The sequence below is a fragment of the Saccostrea echinata genome, unplaced genomic scaffold (genome assembly GCF_033153115.1).
Source record: "Saccostrea echinata isolate AGI-Se365-2 ecotype Australia unplaced genomic scaffold, CSIRO_AGI_Sech_v1 ptg000009l, whole genome shotgun sequence".
Lineage (NCBI taxonomy): Eukaryota > Metazoa > Mollusca > Bivalvia > Ostreida > Ostreidae > Saccostrea > Saccostrea echinata.
Window position 1 is genome coordinate 17,227,378 of NW_026889758.1, and position 21,911 is coordinate 17,249,288.

The 21,911-nt window shown below is 33.3% G+C and overlaps 1 protein-coding gene and 1 long non-coding RNA gene across 2 annotated transcripts in view; one reads left to right on the forward strand and one right to left on the reverse strand.

The window, feature by feature from the left end:
* Positions 1 to 1,665: 1,665 nt before the first annotated feature.
* The window catches only part of LOC133181907 (uncharacterized), a 73,152-nt gene continuing 52,906 nt past the window's right edge, over positions 1,666 to 21,911 (reverse strand). The window contains exons 11-15 of the mRNA XM_061316562.1: positions 7,023 to 7,108; positions 4,225 to 4,295; positions 3,969 to 4,072; positions 1,985 to 2,285; positions 1,666 to 1,875 (exon numbers count right to left, since the gene is read on the reverse strand). Of these exons, the coding sequence (XP_061172546.1) occupies positions 1,779 to 1,875; positions 1,985 to 2,285; positions 3,969 to 4,072; positions 4,225 to 4,295; positions 7,023 to 7,108 (659 nt within the window). The 3' untranslated portion in view covers positions 1,666 to 1,778. The remainder of the gene's footprint in view (positions 1,876 to 1,984; positions 2,286 to 3,968; positions 4,073 to 4,224; positions 4,296 to 7,022; positions 7,109 to 21,911) is intronic.
* LOC133181909 (uncharacterized) lies at positions 16,328 to 18,246 on the forward strand. Its single transcript, XR_009720502.1, has 3 exons — positions 16,328 to 16,478; positions 17,243 to 17,402; positions 18,149 to 18,246. It is a non-coding gene; the product is annotated as an uncharacterized LOC133181909 (long non-coding RNA).

Consider the following 21,911-nt stretch of genomic DNA (forward strand, 5'->3'; position numbering starts at 1 on the left):
CTGAATTTTATGTCTTATTTAAAACACAGAAATTAATACAAGTGAACTTATCTGTAATCTTTCTTACCTATAAAATAAAGTGTATTAGCTAATCCTCTTACATGGTCACCTTATTATGGAAATCAGACCTGAGTACATTTAAACTTTAACGACAACTCGTGATTCGTAAAAAACAGTCGTTTCACTTTGCTGAAGAAGAGAATGTCTTTACCAATCAAACGCACAACATATATGTTTTTAATTTTGATGTCTCCGGAGTCCAAAATGCTTCATTTACGATATGCAGAGGCCTAATTCTTTCCAAACAAAAATTGTCTTGGTGATCTTAATTCAAGGTCAAGATTATTGAGTTAGAATATCTCCGCAGCCGAAGCAAAAGTCTTCTGACTTCAAATGACAATATACATTTATTGACTGGGTTCGAGAGCAACATGCATTTTGTCGAACCCAAGAACCAAACTTTGCCTGAGGCCGTTAGGCCGAAGGCAAACAATTTGGTTCGAGGGGTCGACAAAATGTATTTTGCCCGAGAACACAGTCAATAAATGTTTTGTTATACCTTATATTTATTTATTTATTTATTCTATTATTTTTTTTTGACATACATGTCGACCACCAACGAATGCAAATGAGATCTAGCTGACCCATTATGTGACGTAAGCGGTCCAACATCTCATCGACAGGTCCAATATCTCACTCTGCGGTCAAATCGAATTTTTTATGCGCGCTCAGTAAAACATCGGAAATGTTAGAAATTTATTAGTATTAATTTATATAGGAACAATTTTTTAAAGGTATAACAATTAATATTGCTTACACAGTGAATATGTTGGCTCCTGCAATGTCATTTTCAAAAGGTCACTACATGTGTATTGTCTATAAATAAATAGAAATATATATATATATATATATATATATATATATATATATATATATATATATATATATATATATATATATATATATATATATATATATATATTTAACGTCAAAATCATTGTATTATCGAGTCTGAAGCACATCAATGTCCGTTCCATATCACTGAAATTATAAAAATGATTTAATGTCCTTATACGTCACCAATGGTTAAACCGGGTTTTACATGACGAGTTACATTCTTGTCATAAAATAAATTCATACCTGTGATATATACATGTAGTAATGGTTGCTCAGTCGATAGAGCGCTCGCTCCGTGATTGTAAGGTCGTGGGTTCAAACCACGACTGCGACTGACTCAAGTCGATAAAAAATAGGCAGCTACTGTTCCTTTGCCAAGCGCTCGGCACTTTGAAGTGAAAATTGTGGGTCTTTCGGGTGAGACCTTAAAAACTGAGGCCCCGTGTTAGGGCAACCAGTGGTACGATAAAGATTCCTCACTGCTCAAAGGCCCGCAGTGCCAATTACACAAATATTAGGACGCGTCTATATAAGTGAAAAATCCTCGAATAGGACATTAAACAGCATACAACCAACATATTAATTTTCAGAAATATAAGGAAGACAGCTCAATCGAGTTCCTTTACATGGGTCAATGTAGGAGGAAGTTAAAACTTGCATAGAACATATTTTATACATGTATATCATCGGAAAACAGAAAACATCAACTTTTGCATTCTAAAATAATTTATAATGCATAAGCTATTAATATGTACATCTTATATTTTCTTCGTGCATATTAACTGCAAAATTCAGAGAAAAAAATTGTAGTAGTCTATAAATTACAGACAATAATGATTTCTTTATTTCATGATCATGTCCATGGTATGCTTTGAATTAACTCATGGGAATGGATGCTCTCTTTTAAGAAATCTGATATCTGTGGTTTGTCTTGTCTCGATTTCAATCTTTTTCATCTTTGATAATACAATTCTAAACCTGTAAGATAAAATAATAAATTGAAAAATAGTATGGCTGAAGAGATCTTATGTAAGATCCAGAAGCTGCTGAACATCTCTAAAACGAAACAAAGGGAAACCTTCCATACCAAGAATCATTCATGTTAACCAGGACTGTAGCTCTATTGTTTTTCCTGTAATTTGTGTCAATTTTCTGATGAATTTCCTCTGGAAAGTTTTCCCACTGACCGTCTTCCCCTTTAAACTGCCACTTATCTGTTGAAGGACACTCGGTCTCTAGTTCATCATGATGCTCATCTCCCTCGTACTCAGTTTTACAGAGTGGATTATTGCCTCTCTGACTACTGAGTCTAGAAGCTGTGCTCTGACTCTTTGCCGAGGGAGATGAAAGTTGGGAGTTGGTAGTGTTTGTCTCATCCTGACTCGATTCTGCAGCATGTGTTTGCAATCACATACAAATGAAAAGAGTACAACTATGTATATAATGGCTGAAATAACTCCTTTGTGGATGACTAGATACGAGTAAGTTAGGAACATAATTGTTTTATAATATGTATTACGAGGGTCATTAAAAAAATACGTAGACAAAGTCGCTCTTCGTCGTATTATTTTTAGAAAATTTAACATTAACACATTTTATATGTAAAAACATTTATTTTTCATTCTTTTTGAATGGTACTTATGTTATTATAACCACCCCCGCGTGAAAAGCGGCGGTATAAACTTGATGGAGGTGTCCGTAACAATTTGGGGGTACACATTTCTTATCCGCAATTCCTCATACACCACTGAATAAAATTTATTGATTATTTCACAGATTCTTTATTATAGAAAGTGCAATTGTGCACCTTCTATTTTATGTTCTGATCGGCAGATATTTTGGGGTTTCCCATAGCAAAATCACGGACACTGCTATTGTTTCTATGATAATGGGGGGTGTCCATCTATTATCCGCAACTCCTCCCAAACTATTGAGTGAAATATATTGAGATAACGAACAGTATTTAAGCTCAAAAGTCCATTAAACAATACAAAATAGGAGCAGAGCAAACACGGACCTCCAAAATTAAATGGCACTTTTATATGCAGAATCTTTATTACAAAGTGCCATTGTACATCCCATTTTTTTGTTCTGATCGGACAGATATTTGAGGTCTCCAATAGTACAAAAATTAAAGTGCCATTCTTTCTATTTTATGTTCTGACTGGACAGTTATTTGGGGTTTCCCATAACAAAAAGAGGACTTTTCCATTATATTCATATGGGAGCAGGGGTGTCATTTTGTAAGTTCAGTGCTCACAGTACCTCTAGTTTGATTCTAAAACCAACATGTTTCTTCACCACGGAGCACACCTAAGAACAATGCGACGTCAAAAACAACGTAGTGAAAGTTTCTCAAATATACTCACCCTCGATAGTCATTTGTCACATGGTCTGTATCGCCTTACCCATTAAAAACGTCCACATAATACTTGACCCTTAATTTACTTCACAATTATTCGAGTAACAGTTTGTCATTGTTTTCAAATTATTTGCAGCGTAACCCTGCTTTTAAAAGGTCCAAAACTGTGAAGCGCACAGTAGTTTTCATTATTAACTCTTTTGACCAGATTTTTAACTGTAATATGTTCCTCGCAGACGTGTTTTTGCCATTTATATGCAAATGCACAGGCCGTTTTTGATATATTTCCTGGTTCCTCTAACATTTTCAGAATTTGTTTTAGAGGTTTACCTAGTGCAAAATAAAATTGGATAACTACTCGCTGCTCCATGACGTCCTTCAACGTCATCTTTTAATGCTTTTTTCAAAGAGGACTACCTATTTTTTAAAACTATTGATTTTATATTTTATTTCGTTTAAGCGCCGTTTATAAGAGATACGACTATAGGCATAATATCATTATATAAATTTATGATTTTTTTTTTTTTTTCAAAAATGCCAATTTTTGGATTTATTGTTAAAATATTTCTACCAAAATATGACGTTATATAAAAAAGTATGAAAAAAGTCTACGTATTTTTGGAATGACCGTCGTTCAACATTAATACTATAATAGATATAAGAGGAGACGACGCAAAGTAAAGCCTTGTCACAGTAATTTAAGATTTACCCTTTCTGATGTTGACGTCACTTGCAGTTTTAAATGGTAGCTTTCCAGCAGCTGCTCTTTTTTGTTGCTGGAACCTTCTGACTACATCTGTTTCGAATGGGTCACTAACAAATAGAAATATACTTACTGAAAAATATAACAAATCAAAATGTATATATATTTTTTTGAAGGAAAGAGAATGAATGTATTAATTGTTTAATGTTATCGGCCACAGAAAATCCCTGTTTCTATGAATATAACATCAATATCTACGTACCATAGTCTGACATCAAACTTTCCATCATAACCATATCTGTAATTGCTTTTGTTAGAATTAGACCATCTTACCTAAAATACACATATATAACAATCAAGAATATTGTTTATAATAAATACTCCTTAAGGACGACTGATCTAATTCGAAATTTCATGCCACGGCGCAGAAAACCGCGCATATGCCTTGAATCAAATTGACTCTATTATGGATTGCAAAAGATAAAAAATATACATTTTTAATTCTTTTAAAAGATATTCAAATGTTTCCTCTCAATTCAAAAATATTGTAAATATTTCGATTTATATTCATAAATAAATGATTTATTTGGCAAAGGTATTTTCATTGAAAATTTCCCCCAAAATGTGCCCTACACCTGAGTTTGACATCCCCCCCCCCCCTGAAAAATGTAAGGCGATGACCCATTTATTTTTTGGCATAATTTGCTGGTAAATTGTCTCGTTAACATTGTCCTTTAATATGAATAAAAATTCTATTGCAGAATTTTTTCAATGATCACTTTTATACCCTAAACTGGCAATTTCCCATTACTTCCTATAGTAATTATCGAATTCCATTGCCAACTTTTGAAACCGCTCCCCATTAAAAATCTACATCGATGACCATATGATTTCTTTTATTGATTTTAACTCACCAAAAGTCACATTACCTCATATCAAAATTTGAATAAAAAATCTATTGCAGAAATGAATTAGGCCCGTCGTCGTTAAATACAATAATTTCACAATGTAAAGCAAATATTGACATCCCTATTTTTTTTTTATTTTTGATTAAGGTATGTCACTCGTCAGCTTTTGAGAAAAGTTTTGTCAGAACCTCTAAATTCAAAATTATTTATTATAATTCAATTTTTATGACATATTTGACACATTTGAAATAAACAATACAAATTATACAATACTCAATTTAAAAACTGCTCACAAAATTGTAAAGAAACAAGAAAACAAGATTTATGGGGGACTATTTCTTGTGGTGGAAGGATATTTAGCAGAAAATTATTCAAATCTACACATTTGTTTGATTTAACGAGGTTCGCTCCTGAGCATATTTTTGTCTTAACCTATATTTCAACAATTTTGCATAATGTTTTAGTTCTTACAATAAATTTGAATTCTACAATACCAATTAAACGATATTCGGTTAAAACCCCATGATTAAATTCCATAACAAAAGCATTAAGTGATGAACTATATCTTGTGGCGGATGGATTTTTAGAAGAAAATGATCATTTTTTTCTCTTTCGAAGTATTTAAAATATGTTAAGTTTGGATTCCTATTTTTCCATGCAGCCTGCACACAGAGTTATTCTGTGCCGTGAACTGTTTCATGCTGGTCCTAAATTATATATTAAATAAAGTATCATGAATTCTATCATCATATTTGATAAATATAGCAAATATATTGCGAAAATCCAGAAAAAAATAGCCCTAACCTTTGCTTAAAATTAGCACTATTTTAGTAATATCTAGAAATTAACATCACAGACCCCTACTTTTTATTTTATTTTCTGAATATATAAGGTATTTTTAACCATTCTTCTTAAATTCAGTAAAATGTCATTACTTTCAAATGATTTTATTGCTTTAAAATTCTTAATGCCAGAAAAATGATATTTTTGAGTGCAAAAAGGTCAAATAATAAAACATGCCAAGTAATTTGAAAATTTTTTGTTGTCACAAATTTTAATGTATCTATTCAAGATTAAATAAGACTAAGTGTGTTCCCATAATTTATTTGAATAAAAAATATTGGAAGAAAAACTTTAAAAATTGAATCATTTGTCAGATGTTTTACAGTGCAAAAAGGTCAAACTAAATGCTCTGTAGCGCCAAAAGAAGTGCATTGACCCCCATTTTTTGTTTTGATTAAAATTTAAATAGCTTATTTTGGCCTAAAAATGCACACTTACCCTCCGATTTTGAGTCATAATAACACATGGTCTATGTGTTTAAGGAGTTGTCTTAATAACTTAGGGTTTTCTTATTTAACAAATTTTAATATGTCATTGAACCAGTTCTTGGCATTGTTAAGCAACGTATTCATGATCAAATATTACAAGAACAAAATGCAAGTATTATGAACTCCTCAAAACTATCATTTTATCGAAACTTCTGTTTTAATAATAAACGTGCACATTATGTTGCCAAACTAGAGTCACTGCATGATAGATCTTTTGTAGCAAAAATTAGGTTAAGTGCACATAATTTAGAAATTGAAAAAGGTAGATATGTTGAAATTAATAAAAATGATAGGTTGTGTAAAGTCTGTCAAAACCTTGATATTGAGGATGAAAAACATTTCATTTTGCTCTGTCCGAAATATGAAGCACAGAGAAAAAATATTCAAAACAAAATTATATACTTTCCCTAATTTCAACCAAACAATCCATAATAATGACAATTTGTTAAAATCATTGATGAAAACCAGGTGTAAAAGGGTTCTTAAAATATAATCTTCATTTTTATTTCAAATATCTGATATTAGAAAAAATGTTTTAGCTATAAATGAGTAACTACATTGTTATGAATTATTTAGTATCGGATGAGTACACTACATTATTTGTTACACCGATTGTTTGTATTCTAGTTGTGTTCTACTGTATTATTATGCTTATTATTATGTTCTGTATGGGCCTTTACCAATTACTGTAATTGTGTTTGTGCCAATAAAATATTTGTATTCGTATTTGTAATATATGAGAAGTTATCTAAAATATAATTGATATAACTCAGTCACTAGTGACATACCTTAAGTCTAATTTAATGCTAAAATTAATTTACGTAAACAATGGCGTTGCGTTTGACTTTATATACGACGCCTAGATTTCCTATCCCACCATCTTGATCTCCCCACCTCCAGTCTGGGCCTTTACAAAGTAAGAGAAAATTTGTTAAGAATGAGTAAATTGTCTTTTATAATAATGAAAATCATCATGTGAACATTTCAAAACACCTAAGTCAAAGAACATGGAAAGCTTAACTTTTTGAGTGCATTCATTAATAGAATGAGAATAATTTTACTGCATGGAAGATAAACTTCTTTCAACTATACAGCCTTCAGCTATTAAGTCGTCCTTTAATATTCGAGGTTCACCACATTCAACCACGTCATAGCTCTCAAACAATCCATTATTTCCGTATCGGTAGGGAAGACTCATTCCCCCGTCCCATTTCACTTGTAACACGCCACCTGAAAAGATTAACAAGAACGCTCACAACGCTCAACTTCAGGAGTGGTACAAAACTATGTAGGCTTGTACAAAATTGTACTTTTGTTCTTGTAAACATTTATATTGTTGCTGTCTCTCCAACAAATCTATGTAAAATTTGGATCTCCTCTTATGGCCATTTCAATCAACACAAATAAGGGCGGCTGCACGTTTAAAAATAACATAACTAAATGTGGTCCTGCTTTTCTTGAAAATATTTAAAAAAAAATTTTCTAAATAAACAAGATGTGTTTGTGAAACACTGATGCCTCCGTATAACAACTTATACCGAAGGTATCACTTTATCAAATGCAAATCAAATATGTTGGTACCCAAAGTAAGGTCTTGTCTCGAGGAATATACCTGTGAAATATGAAAACCCTAGCAGCAACCATTGAATAATTATGGCAAACGAGAATTGAATCCAAGCCTACCGATCACGAAGCGAATGTCCAACCACTAGGCTACCGTGACCTGTCATGGCATTAAGATGCTTGTATATTAAGGTAGTCCGATCCTCAGGTTCTGAAAATCAGCTTTTAAGTAATTGAAAATGCTCACAAAAATGTCTTTGATTTCACAGAATAATATGAATTGACCCATGGTATTTCTTCAAAGTTCATCGTTATAGTAATCATATTATATAGGGAAAATTATGAAAATTCAAATATATTTTTGTGAAACGCGAATAAAAGCACCAGCTTTGCATTTTCTAAATGAAAATTAACCAACAAATATATTTTAGGATGAAAAAAATATTATAGGTATCAAGGCATTAGTACATGTAGAAAATTGCATCTTTTATGCTTATACAGTATTTTAGTTCTTCTATTTACTTAAATTGTTACCGGTCACAGCAGCGGTAGGGCGCTCGCTTCGTGATCGGGAGGCCTAGGTTTGATTCTTGTTCGCCGCGCCGCATCAAACATAAGACGTAAACATAGGCAGTGACTGTTCCTTCGCCAAGAGCTCCGCATTAGAAGAGAAAGTCACAGGTCTTTCGGATGAGTCCTTAAAAACCGAGGTCCCGTGTCACGGTAGGCGTTGGCACGATAAAGATCCCTCACTGCTGAATGGCCCTGAGTGCCGTTTATAGGTCTTAATTTGAAGCCCTTCACCGGTTTACGTTAACGTCTCTATATGAAAATTTCTCGAATGGGACGTTAGATAAACACACACACACACACACAATCAATCAATACTTCAATTGTTATTAAATACCTAGAGTAAAATCGTGTGCCATCACTGCTAGATATCAAATATCATCAAATTTCAAAGCATGCTAATAAGCATTGGTATCCAATGCTAGATTAAAAGAAATTCGATTTCTCTAAAAATGAATTAATTTTTTTCCTTTTATGTCATATAAATGTTAAATTGTCATACAAATGTTAAAGGAGATGGGCGAACATAGTCTGCAGAAAGCCTATAGCTTCAGATATATAAAAATCATGTTCAGTTTGTGAATTTAGTATTTAGAGTAAAGTTCTCATTATTGAAATTTATGAAATTATGATAAACAAAACTTTTCTGAGGAAAATTTTCTCGGCAAAATTTATTCTTTTATTAAAAAAATTAATGTGGTATTCGTGTGATTCGAATCCTAGCAATAAAAATCCTGAATATCATTTTCTTTCGAGACTAGCACGCTAACCAATAGACTACACAAGTTCTGATGAAGTGTGGCATTTAAATCATGTTTGTGATATGACCCTTGACTTTATGGACTTCAAGTATTTCTAGAAAAGCTGCGAATGTTATGTCATAAAAGTATATTTTTAATGTATAGTGGGTTATTGCTTCATATTTTTGGTAACCAAAAAATGTATTTTTTTATGCAAACTTTGAAGATTAACTTTCAAAAAGGTGGAGCGAAGACCCACTCAAATCGAAAAATAGTATTATAGTTTGAGAAAATGACTCTTTTAGCCCGCTTTTTGTGTGTCTAATATTTCACAGGCAAATAATTTCAATCTTTGCGGGATTTTTGCAAATTGTAGAAATTTTACATAAAGTATATTTTATGTTAGACGAAATATCAAGGAAAATTTAGATATAATTGAAATTTAATTTTTCATCTTCATGTTTGTCACACTATAGGCTTATCGCTCGTCATGTTCACCCATCTCCTTTATTTCCCTAATTTTCCTCACGTCATACTATCCCCGAGGACCGTAATTTGAGAAACTTAAATTTCCACTCAGTAAGAAAGTGTCAATTTTTTTTTCTTGGGGTAGTTCTTGAAAACATTTTTAAATGATCTCACCCTATTTTCCATATTTCTTGATAAGCCTCTATTGAAAGAGGGTGATCCTTAATTTAATTAAATTTAAATCCAAATTTCCCAAGGATACCTTGTGACGTTTGGTGAAATGCACACTCACACACCCTCACACACACACAATTGTCGATGCTTCTGACTCAGGTGATCCAAGAACGAGAGGAAAAAAATATAATTGCCAATTTTCAAGGCCATCATTAAAAATATCTTTGTTTCCCTAACCCGACCCAAAAATCTCAAGTTGGGTAGGTAGGTAGGCAAATAATTTTTTTTTTTGACAGCAGCTTTGAAAATACATTTCAAACTTAAATGAAATGATACCTTTATAAATAAGTTAAGTACAAAAGAAAGCGATTTGTAAACAGCTAGAATACCATACAACTTCTGAATACCCATGAATAAAAGGCATGATGAAAGGACGTTTGAATTCTATTCACGAGGATGAAATATGCAGGCTTATTTACAACTCTTATGGTCCCATATACATTTAGTAAACATAGGAATACTGATGAACTGTTTATAAGATCAAAACTCAAATTAAATAAAATGCAGTGAAATAGATTGGTTTGTTCACAAGGTGGGCCCCTTGTCTGCTCATGAGGGGTATCATGAGGAGGGCCTACGGACCTAAGCATGCTCTGTACGTACTTAATTTTAAGACAGGTTGGTAAATACAACCGAAACATGCTTAATAGGTTATTGTATATTTCATTTTATTAACAAAGTGTTTCAAGAGTGTAGGATTCTTATATGCAAAAGTCGCCCGCGTGGCGCAGTGGTTAGAGCGTCTGCTCTAGAGTCGCGACGTAAGGAGTTGATCCTTATGTCGCGGGTTCGAATCCCACTGTGGGACGTGGAGACCGGTCCTTCGGATGAGACCGTATAAACCGAGGTCCCGTGTCGCAGTAGGTGCTGGCACGAAAAAGATCCCTCACTGCTCAATGGCCGTAAGTGCCGAGTATAGGACAAAATTTGCAGCTCTCCACCGGCAAATGGTTGCGTCTCATATGAGTGAAAAATTCTCGAGAGGGACGTTAAACAACATACAAACTTATATGCTAAAGGCATAAGGTTGATACGTCGTCTTTCGTTTAAAACGTGAACTAACCCTCCATGACCGAGACATGTTTTGGGCGCCATTTTGTATCCAACAAACGCTTGAAAATCACAGAACAAAATCAGTCGTTCTGATAAAAACGGACTTTGATGAAATTTTATGTTATGAAAGTTGATAAACATAAAAAAAAATATTGAAGTAATCTTACGAAAAAACTTTCCAGTCGGTCGCGTTAGGGGAAACAAAGGTATTTTTTATTTTGGCCCAAGCCTTCCTTTTTTAAATCATTATAAGTCTAAACGAAAAATCCTATTTTACGACTTTCCTTATCTAATAGGATTACTATGGAAACAGTTTTAAAAAATTCTTTTTGTTTAAAAAAAAACTTACGCATTTCACTGTGCTCAACAACAGTTCCTGGACCAGCACAGTCTTGGTCTCCCCAGACCCAGTCTGGTCCCCTTTTAACTCTGGTTCCTAGCGGGAGCATCTGTGGATCATATTCAAAATTCTCAGCTTCTTCGTTGTCTTCTTCGTCAGATTCTGACTTGTAACTTGATCTCTCATTTATGATTTCTAAAACGTCAGCCTAGAAAGTCACATTTTCCATGTTAATTAACTTTACCAAATGTTAATTTTTAAAAAGTCATTTCATTTCAAAAGAATTCTTGAAGATATTTCATATTTCCCGATTTCTATTATTGAATGAATAAAAGAGCAAACATTAACTTTGTCAGTTAAAACACCAATACTACTCAAAGCAACCAAATTTGTAGTTTTCATGAATTTATTTTCGATATATTTTAGAAATTAGAATTTATCCGAATTTTTACCATGTCCTCCTCTGATGATTGATTCATTATTCCGGATGAGCATATTGCTTGTTTTTTATCTACATGTGAAATCTCCAACGATGGCATGCTACGCAAAATCTGTGAAGCTTTTACCTATAAATACCGGAGCATAATTTACTTTTGCAAATTCCTGCTGCCCTCTTTCTGTTTAATACACTGTATATTATATTTTGATTAAAGTGATGTGTACTGTAATTTTACATATTACATGTATTGACTTTGTAATTAGTAAAATTTAGTTGATGTATATTAAAAACTATTTTTCTCAAGGAAATATTCTTATGTATGAATCGAGATATGAAAATTGTTAGTAAAAATGAACGCGAGTCAACAAAAGACCTGGAATTACCAGACGTAACATCTGACGGCCATAAGATGACTGTTGATGTCTCCAAACTTTGATCTATTTTACTTTCTTGATACATAAGAAGATATAAACTTTGTTTTTTATGTGTACTTACACTTAGATTAAAAATAATGAACACTAAATCGCAACATGAAATTAAATACAATGTATTTGTTATTTTTTGCATTTGACTCAAATATAAACAATTAATAAGATTTTCGACATCAATCCACACATTCAGTCATACTTAAGGAGTTTGCAACCTGAGTAGCCTGTTATATTGGATCAAGAGGCCATAATTGATACGATCAAAATTCAGCTTATCAAGTAATCAAGCATTAAGTTAATATTAGTAAACTTCATTTCATTGAATTTTGCAAAGTTATAATGCAAGAACGATTAATAATCGAACCTAAGTAACCTTTAAGTCAGGACCCTTATTTTCATGTTCCTATACAAAAAATAATTTTATTTTAATTCAGCAGGTTCAATCGAAATAAATTATATTAATTTTCAGAATCACTGTAACTTTTTCTATGAAGGAAAAAATACATCATGAAAAAGTCATAGAATAAGGTAAAAATTTCAGTCACTCGTAAAATAAAAATTTATTATAACTCAACTCTTATAAAATTGACATGAAACACGTGAAAAATAAACGATTTTAAATAATTGTTTTATATAAGAAACTCTGACACAGTGTAAAAATTCTGACTTTAAAACTACTTCATGATCCTGGGGCCTGAATATCAAGTACAAGTACTTTCTCCTTCAAAACGTTCGCAAAGTTTTACACAATTACACATTGATGTGCCTTCAAATCTAAACTAAAACAGTGTTTTAAATAAATACTAGTATGGCAAGTTGACCCTAATAAATATGACATTTTGCATATCTAAGGTATCATATACCGAAATATGGAACATATTGCTAGAAAGACTTACTGACCATGTTAAGGTGATATCTTCCGTACTGTCTGGCTTGTTGGGGTTGTATTAGTTTACCTCCGCGTGAGGAATATGCAATTGATCCCAAGAGACACTACAATAAGATTTAAAATTGTTCTTTTTCATATCCTTTCGTTGCTATTTCTTCTAAAAGAATAAAAACTAGCTTTTTGTGAAAACTTACAAAATCAGGATCATTACCAACAGGGATACAATTCAAAGATGTGACTCGTCCGATGGTACCTGTCAAGTTCATCAAAGATTTTCTTGTCTGGAAGTTGAAAGCTAAGATTAAGTTTGTTTAAAATTAAAAATCCAGAACTACATTTTTTCAAAAAAAGAGAGCGATAATAAACTTTCTAAACTCGCAGGTAATGTAAAACAACAACAAACAAACAAACAAAAAAAAAAAAGAAAGAAAGAAAGAAAAAAGAAATATAATTCCAAGTCTCTTCGAAGAATTTAAAAATATTATATCTTTAGTAGTGTTCGCTGAAAGATGTAAATATGGCGTATATATATTTTAGCTATCAACATTTCAACCTCAACAGGGTCCAATACGTCCTGGTCCTCCTCTCCTCCTAACACATTGGACGTCGTGGGTTTGCCATCAGTGATTAAGACAAGTTTGGCTCTCACCTCAAACATAGCAATGCCTTGTGTGTGTCCTGACCATAATTTATTTATAAAAGAAAAAAAAATGAATAAATGAAACATACATTTGCTTCTTTGCTGCTCTGTCAAAGCAATTTTTATGTTCAGCATAATATTTACAACTTTATTCTGTGTGACTAACCTTGCATACTAAACACCATAGAAACACACAACCAAATTCCTTTCAAAGGTTAGAATAAAGATAGAATACTTAAGCGAGGTTTTATATATTATGATTTAAACAATAATGAACAGGAGAGTTTTAACATATGTACATTCAGTAGACCTATCAAATAAAACAGTTATTAAATATTGTTTTAGCGTGCGAAATACTTTCCTCATAATTGTTAAAGTTTTCCAAGAGTTTAGGAAGGAAATATTTGGTTATTTTTATGATGGGTTGATTATGTGACAATTGACTTGGCTTACTTTTGGTACACTATTCTTCAAGCCTGTATAACAAATTAATGGTCGGTCAAGAAGATGGGTGAACAAGGCGTGCAGAATGCCTATAGCTTCAGATATTAATAAAATCATATTCAATTTGTGAATTTAGAATTTAAAAAAAAGTTCTCATTATTGAAATTTATGAAATTATGATTAACAAAACTTTTCTGAGAAAAAAGATCTCGGAAAAAATTATTCTTTTATTAAAAGAATAAAATGGTATTCGTGGGATTCGAACCCCCAATCAATAAAAATCCGGAGTATCATATTGTTTCGAGACTAACACGCTAACCACTACTCCACGCAGCTCCTGACGAATAATGGCATTTAAATCATGTTTGTGATATGACCCTTGACTTAATGGACTTCAAGTATTTCTCGGAAAGATGCGAATGCTTTGTCATAAAAGTGTACTTTTAAGGTATAGTGGGTCTTTGCTCCATGTTTTTGTAAACCAAAAAATGTATATTTTTATGCAAACTTTTAGGATCATTTTTTCAAAAAATGGAGCGAAGACCCACTCATATCGAAAAATTTTGCTAAAGTGTGAGAAAATGATCCTTTTTGTCCTCTTTAGTGTGTGTATGCTATTTCGTAGGCAAATAATTTCAGTCTTTGTGAGATTTTTGAAAATTGTAGAGATTTAGCATAAAATATACTTTAATGTTAGATGAAATATCAAAGAATTTTTTTTATATAATTGAGGTTTTATTTTTCACTTCATGTTTGTCGCACTATAGGCACTTCGCCCGCCTTGTTCACCCATCTTCTTTATTATGCCAGGATATAGTCGGCTGAGGGTGGCAATACAAGAGCGATCTGATAATACCGAGAAAACCGTTTAAAGTCATACAACACGATACCATATAAATATGAGCAAATAGGGATTACTGTTTACTTTCACGTATTTTGGGCCTGCTGGCTAGTAACCTGCATAAAACTTTCACAATGCTTCAGGAGCAGAACAAAGATACCAAAGACATCTTAACAATCTAAGAGTATTCTATACTGAGCATCCACAAGCAACCCTGTTCACATTTTTCAAAACTTTCTCAATAGTCTTCGATTTTTTTTTTATTCTGCCATGATCGTAATTTTTTGTCACCTGCAAATCAGATTGACACTGTCAGGGTCTATCTATCTTTTAGTCCAACTGTGTGTCTACCTGTGCTTGTCTCTCTGTCTTTCTTATACAACATGTATTTTAAACCATAATCTGTTATAGAATGATATCGCAGATGAGGATTGTGCTAAATATGCATCATGATCCGGACAAATGGCCTTCGGTTTGATCACAACAGGATTTTACTGTTATGACCAAAACCTTAGACTTAAATATTTCGACGCCCATGTCCTTAAGCTATGATGTGATCTTTTAAGGTCAAAGTTGATAAGCAATGATATAGCTAACATGTCCAGGCCATCACTTTGGTCACCATTGACTGGAAAGAATTAAAAAATGTCACTGCCTATGATATTTGGACATGAAATCGTATTTTTAATTCGGACAATACGCAATATGTTTATCATCTTGTTGGATGAACTCATAATTTTTTTTAAATAATTATCAATAAATATCAAACCTCCACCAAAGTGCAAGCCAGACAGACAAAGTGTGATCGCTGCCTCGATTGGCGATGGGCCGCAACATCTGACATCCTCTATGGACAAAAATCAAACATATAAAAAGAAACATATAGAAAATATATTCCAACTTTAACAATATGTGCCTACATATTGACTGCTATTGTTGTTTTCAACAAATTTCTATTTAACATGCATGGACATAGCTTGCATTATACGTATCTCAACGTGAGCACATGCATGTAAATATGTCGAAAAGTTAATTATTCTGACCATTAAATACATAATATAAATGGCAGTAGTAAAACAGGTTCGAATAATCGAATTTTCTTCAACAAAAACTTTCAAATAATTAAGCAAGAAATTAACTCAATTTGATATCCCTATTGTTTTGTTTTAATTTTTTTTTACCTAGACATCTTTTCAGTGATTGATAGTTGTTGGAGTAATAATGACGAAATTTAACCTCCTCCCCAAACGTTAAAACAGCTACGTTTTCGTCCATTGGACCCTTGGCGTATTCTTTCAAAGAAAATGTGATGAATCATAAGTAAGTAATAATTTAGAACTAGGCAGTTTTGAGTTGCATGGACCCTGAGGTCCAAGCAGAAAATATATTAGCGGAGTTAAACCGGATGCCATGGGCTTACGTCAGGCTACGCATGCGCGAGGATGCTAGAGAGTTCGCCTCTAAGATAGTCTTGTCCCATGATCCCTTGCACTTCGTTATTGGGGTCATGTAACGGCTGTATCCATGTTTAATGGCGGCGCCCATGACGCATCTAAACGTGCGAAATTCGTAGCCTGTGGAAAAAAATGGAAAGCCGTCGAATACACAATTTTTCACATAAACTGCTTGTAAGTATTGATTTTCCCGGTCTCTGGTTGTCTTTTTCTGAGTTTATTAGGACGTGACAAGCTTTAGTTACTTAAATTACTTAAAAATAAAAATGTAAACAAGTTTTGCTCTACATTTCGTAACAGTTCAAACAAGTGTTTAGAGGCGTAGCTTAGTTTTCCTTTTATCATGTAAAGAAGTACTTTAGGATGCTTTTTAAATTTTCAGTGCCCAAATTTCCAAGACATTTCGAAATAAATCATTTTGGGGCTACACTACGTTCGAATTTTCTCCAAGATGTCGTTGCTCGCGTGTATTGACATATTTTTGGCAGTTCCAAAGTACACATACATGCAGCGAATTTTATTAACATTATTTTATACTCACATATAATTTATTATGTCATTTAAGTTAACAAGCAAAAATCTGATTAAATCAATCAGCATTTTTAACAAATATTTGAGGCATTCTTGCCTTTCTCAGCTGTTTCTGTTCATATGAAAATACTTGTAGCTGAATTCGTGAATTGCATTATTAACAGAAAAGGATCTCTCTCTCAGGAAAAAAATGCATGTAGACCCCCATAACTGATAAGAAGAACCAAGTCTGAGTTCCCCCAAATCCACTGCAACCCCTAATAAAACATTTTTCAGGCACTCTTTTTATCCCTTATTGTTGTACTTTTAGATAAATTAAAACTAAGAAATTAAATACCTGTCTACAGCATAAAATGGAATACATAGTGTCATACTACACAAAAGATGACATTACTTTTTTGTAATAGGATTAAAGTCTGAAAAATATGCTTTCTGAAGATATTCATTCCTGAAGCCAAAGAAGTGCCATAATCTGGAGCCAATGTATTTTGGAATGATTCTGCTCGAAAACCTTATGAACCCTGTGGATCATCTGTAACTGGAATTTTAATGAAGATTTTTATACTGGTATGTGCATATAAATGATGAATTTCAGTGCAACTATGTTTGTTTTATTTTGATATCCTTTTGCAAATATGTTAAAGTATTCCTTAATATATGAGAAAATTACGTACATTTGTGTTGTTATAAAATACATGTACTTTACCTTGCATTTCAATTTTTTTTATGCGCCCGGATCGATAGATCGGGGGGGCATATTGTTTTTGTCCTGTCTGTCTGTTGTCAACTTTAACCTTCACCATAACTTTTGAACCATGAGAGATAGAGACTTCATATTGGGTATGCTTACTCCACTAATTAAGCTCTTTTAAATGACACCAAGGTCAATGACCTTGTGACCTTGACTGTGACCTATATGCTAAAAATAGCTTTTTCGAACTTTGTTGCCACCAGGTGCATAGTGTTTCACAAACACATCTTGTTTTTTACATAATATTAGAGCTTTATTTTTGTTTCAGTTTTACATGCATTTTCATTTTGGCACTTGTTCTCTTTTCTGGTTTGAAGATGTTATTAATTTCTCTTAGTTTTTTTTTTTTTAAAGCATTATTAGCGATAAAATGCTTAGAGTGTTAATTGTAAATTATAGGGTCGTAAACATCAACATGGACACTGAATTATAAAGATATCATGTTGAGATCATCTACAGGATGAAAAGTAATATGTTTTGATAAGAGATTCAAAACATATGTATTTTATTTTATTCATTAAAATCAGGAGTATTTATACTGATTTCCTTCCATTTACTCCAGGTCATCACTGGTCACTACTGTAAGGACACATGAAAGAAGAATGGTGTTGCAGCTTTATCTATAACTTGTCTATAAGCTGTAATAAAGTATTAAATCTGTATTGTTTTTTTTCATTTTAAAAATGAATATATAAGGATTGCAAAGAAGCAGTTGCATTCAAACCTTCCATATTAGAAAGTGGGCCAGCTAGGACCAGTGTTCAATCATTTTACTTGTCTTTGGCCACCCCCTATTTCTAATTACAAAAATGAACAGTATTGGAGAACCAAGACTGGTTATATGCTATTCACCATTGCTTGATTTAGCTAAAATATATTAGACAAATCTTAAAAGTCACAACAGTGTTCAAAATAAAGCAAATTTTCTGCTGTGGCATTTTGTTTCTTTAATTTAATTGTTTTAAATTGGAATTTTGGAAATAAAATAGAAGGTTCAGTTCTAAAATAATGAACCTCTTTTGGATGCTGAACATAAAATGGCAAGGGAAAAATCATATGTGTTCAGAATAATAGAAGGAATGAACAGCCTTTCCAACTCCACTCCAAAGCCATACAAATGTGAGTTTATATTTTACAGTGTATTTGTTTGTTTGTTGTTTAATGTCCCTCTCGAGAATTTTTCACTCATATGGAGATGCCACCACTTGCTGGTGGAGGGCTGCAAATATTGGACCTATACTTGGCACTCAGGGCCATTGAGCAGTGAGGGATCTTTTTGTGCCAGCACCTACTGCTACACGGGACCAGGGTTTATACAGTCTCATCCGAAGGACCGGTCTCCACGTCCCGCAGTGGGATTCGAACCCGTGATGTAAGGATCAACTCCTTACTTCACGACTCTAGAACAAACGCTCTAACCCCTGCGCCACGCGGGCGACAATATATTTTACAGTGTGTAGCTCTCTTAAATGTATGAATAAAATGGGGGTGGTTGGATGGGTCATACACATCTGCAGGCATTCAAAACACTGTCCTCCTACTTGCTAAAGGCTTTCTCTTGCTGATGAAAGTATGAACACAACTTGTGATTAATTTGCAATCAAAAACACAATGGGTTTCATCTATAACAATGAAAGTGCCTTGAACATTTCTTGCTGCCTGCAACATGTGTTGAGAAGAACTCAAAAGATCCCCAGCGTGTCCAAAGTATAATTCGTTTGTCAGAAAAAGGCCAAACATGATCATATCTCTATCTCATATTAATTAGTTAATGTTAACAACTGGTTGATGTCCCAAAGAACTAAAAAGACAACCAGGCTAATAATACTACCTCACCCCCCTCCATTACACACACAGAGTATTTCTGCAAGCATGGTAAGTGTGTGTGTGTACATTGTATCTGTCAGATATATGTCGATACACGCGAGCAACAACATGTTGGAGAAAATTCGAACGTAGTATAGCTTCAAAATATATTATATCGAAATGTCTTGGAAATTTGGGCACTGAAAATTTAAAAAGCATCCAAAAGTACATCTTTACATGGTGAAAGAAAAACTAAGCTACGCCTCTAAATATTTGTTTGAGCTGTTACGAAATGTAGAGCAAACTTGTTTACATATTTATTTTTAAGTAATTTAAGTAACAAAGGCTTGTCACGTCCTACTACACACAGAAAAAGACAGCCAGAAACCGGAAAAATCAATACGTACACGCAGTTTACGTGAAAAATTGTTTATTCGATGGTATTCCAATTTTTTTCACAGGCTATGAATTTCGCACGTTCAGATGCGTCATGGGCGCCGCCATTAAACATGGATACAGCCGTTACATGACCCCAATAACGAAGTGCAAGGGATCATGGGACAAGACTAGCCTCTAAGACAACTTGCCCGTAGAACAATTCACCCTCTTCGAATTAGAATATGCCAATCATTGGCAAACCTCGCTCTAAAATCTGCACATCGTATTTATGTATTCTTTGGCGTAACCAAGATCTGAATTTCTCTTTAACACATATATCCTTATATACAAACTAAATTCTATGGTACAAGCATTTTAAATAAGTAGGAAGAACTTATAGAGATAGCTTAACAGAATTAAAACACTAGGTTTCAAAAGATAGTCTTTGCCATGTTTACCGGCATTAGTTTTGTGCATCAAGGTTTGCAAAATAATTTGATAGACAGCAATCCAAATATAGCTTGATAAAGGCATGTAGCAATGTTTTTCCATGTGGGGGAGAGGGAGAAACATCCAAAAAAAAAATTCTGCGTACTACAGATCTGTGCTACACGTGTACCATCTATCTTTCCAATGATAGGATACTTCCGTATAAATCTAGTACAGATGTCAAGTCCCAGCCGTTAAGCATTACAGGTATCGAAATAACCCGATTTTTTTTTTCAGTTAAATGACAAAACTTATAGGCCAATCGGGAATAAAATTTAACAACTTTGCTATGAAAGTACAATCACTCAGAGTAAGCAGATCATTGTAGAAAATGTTAACGAAAGGTAAACCTATGCCACCTTTCAGAGTAACCAATGAACTCGCTCATGGATGCATTGACGGTCGTTGTAACAAGAATAGATATGGGTTACCCCTTATCCAAAATATTCGACTTTTAATTTACTCCAATTTTCACTAGAAAAAAATCTGTACATGATATGAAAATGGTGTATAGTTCTTCATGTTTGTAGCAAATACCGTCACCAGTCTAAGCGTCACTAGCAAACAATACACACACCTGTGCTTGCAAGACCAAATAGCCTAGGTCTATACACGTGCGATAAGATTCTCAGACCTTCTGCCGAGAAGTTACGATTGCAGGTGTTGTATATTAACCATTCCGTTATTTAAATGAGACAGACAAAAAAAAAACACACAAAATTAATCTCTTTTTTGTGTTTTTAAATTGATCGAGTTAATCGATAACTTAGCATTGTTTAAGATAACTCGAGACCCTTTAGTAAAGGGGGGGGGGGTCTAAGTCACACCACAGGCACTTACATTCAAGCCCGTAGCAACGGTTTTCAAAGGGTGCAACTTCCAAAAAGAGTTGACAAGCAGAAATAAATAAATAAATTAACAACTTGTGCACCACCCTCTAAAATCCTATTTGGGGGGGGGGGGGGACTTCGTCTAACTTTTCGGGTACATTTTGATTTCTTTTAAATGCTTGATTTTCTGTATTTTGAACCGTTCCGCAACAAAAAGTGCGGGGGAGCTTCCAATGCAAATTAAAACTTATATATTCAAATTCTAACAAAAGATATTTTAAAGAAAAAGTGAACCCCCCTCCCCCACATACTACGGGACATTTTGAACCTTTCTCTTCAATGATTAAAATATCCCTATAGTATAATGAGATAAATATTGTCCTTTACAAAAATTTTGATATTTCTTAAGCAAAATTTGTACATGACAATTAATTGTCATGTACACAAATTTTGCATAAGAAATATCAAAATTTTTGTAAAGGATAATATTCTCTTATGGATACTCCCTTTCATGACTTTATATGCATACTTCTTAAAGTTAGTTACTTTAGAAGATGGTCCAAAAATGGCATAGCCGTACGTTCGTTCGCTGGAATCTTCCGATGATATCAAAGTGAAATATTTCAAGTTACATGTGGGTGGTCGAGGCCCGGGACCGGTATTGTGAAGGTACACGGAGGAAGCAATAAGCAAAACTCTATCTAGAGAGCAGAAAGGGCAGAAATTGAAGTACTTCATATTTTACTGAAAATACTAGATGTAAAAAAAAAATATGTATTACAGAATAAACATTCTCTCTTCCTCTTTCTGCAAAAATAAAGG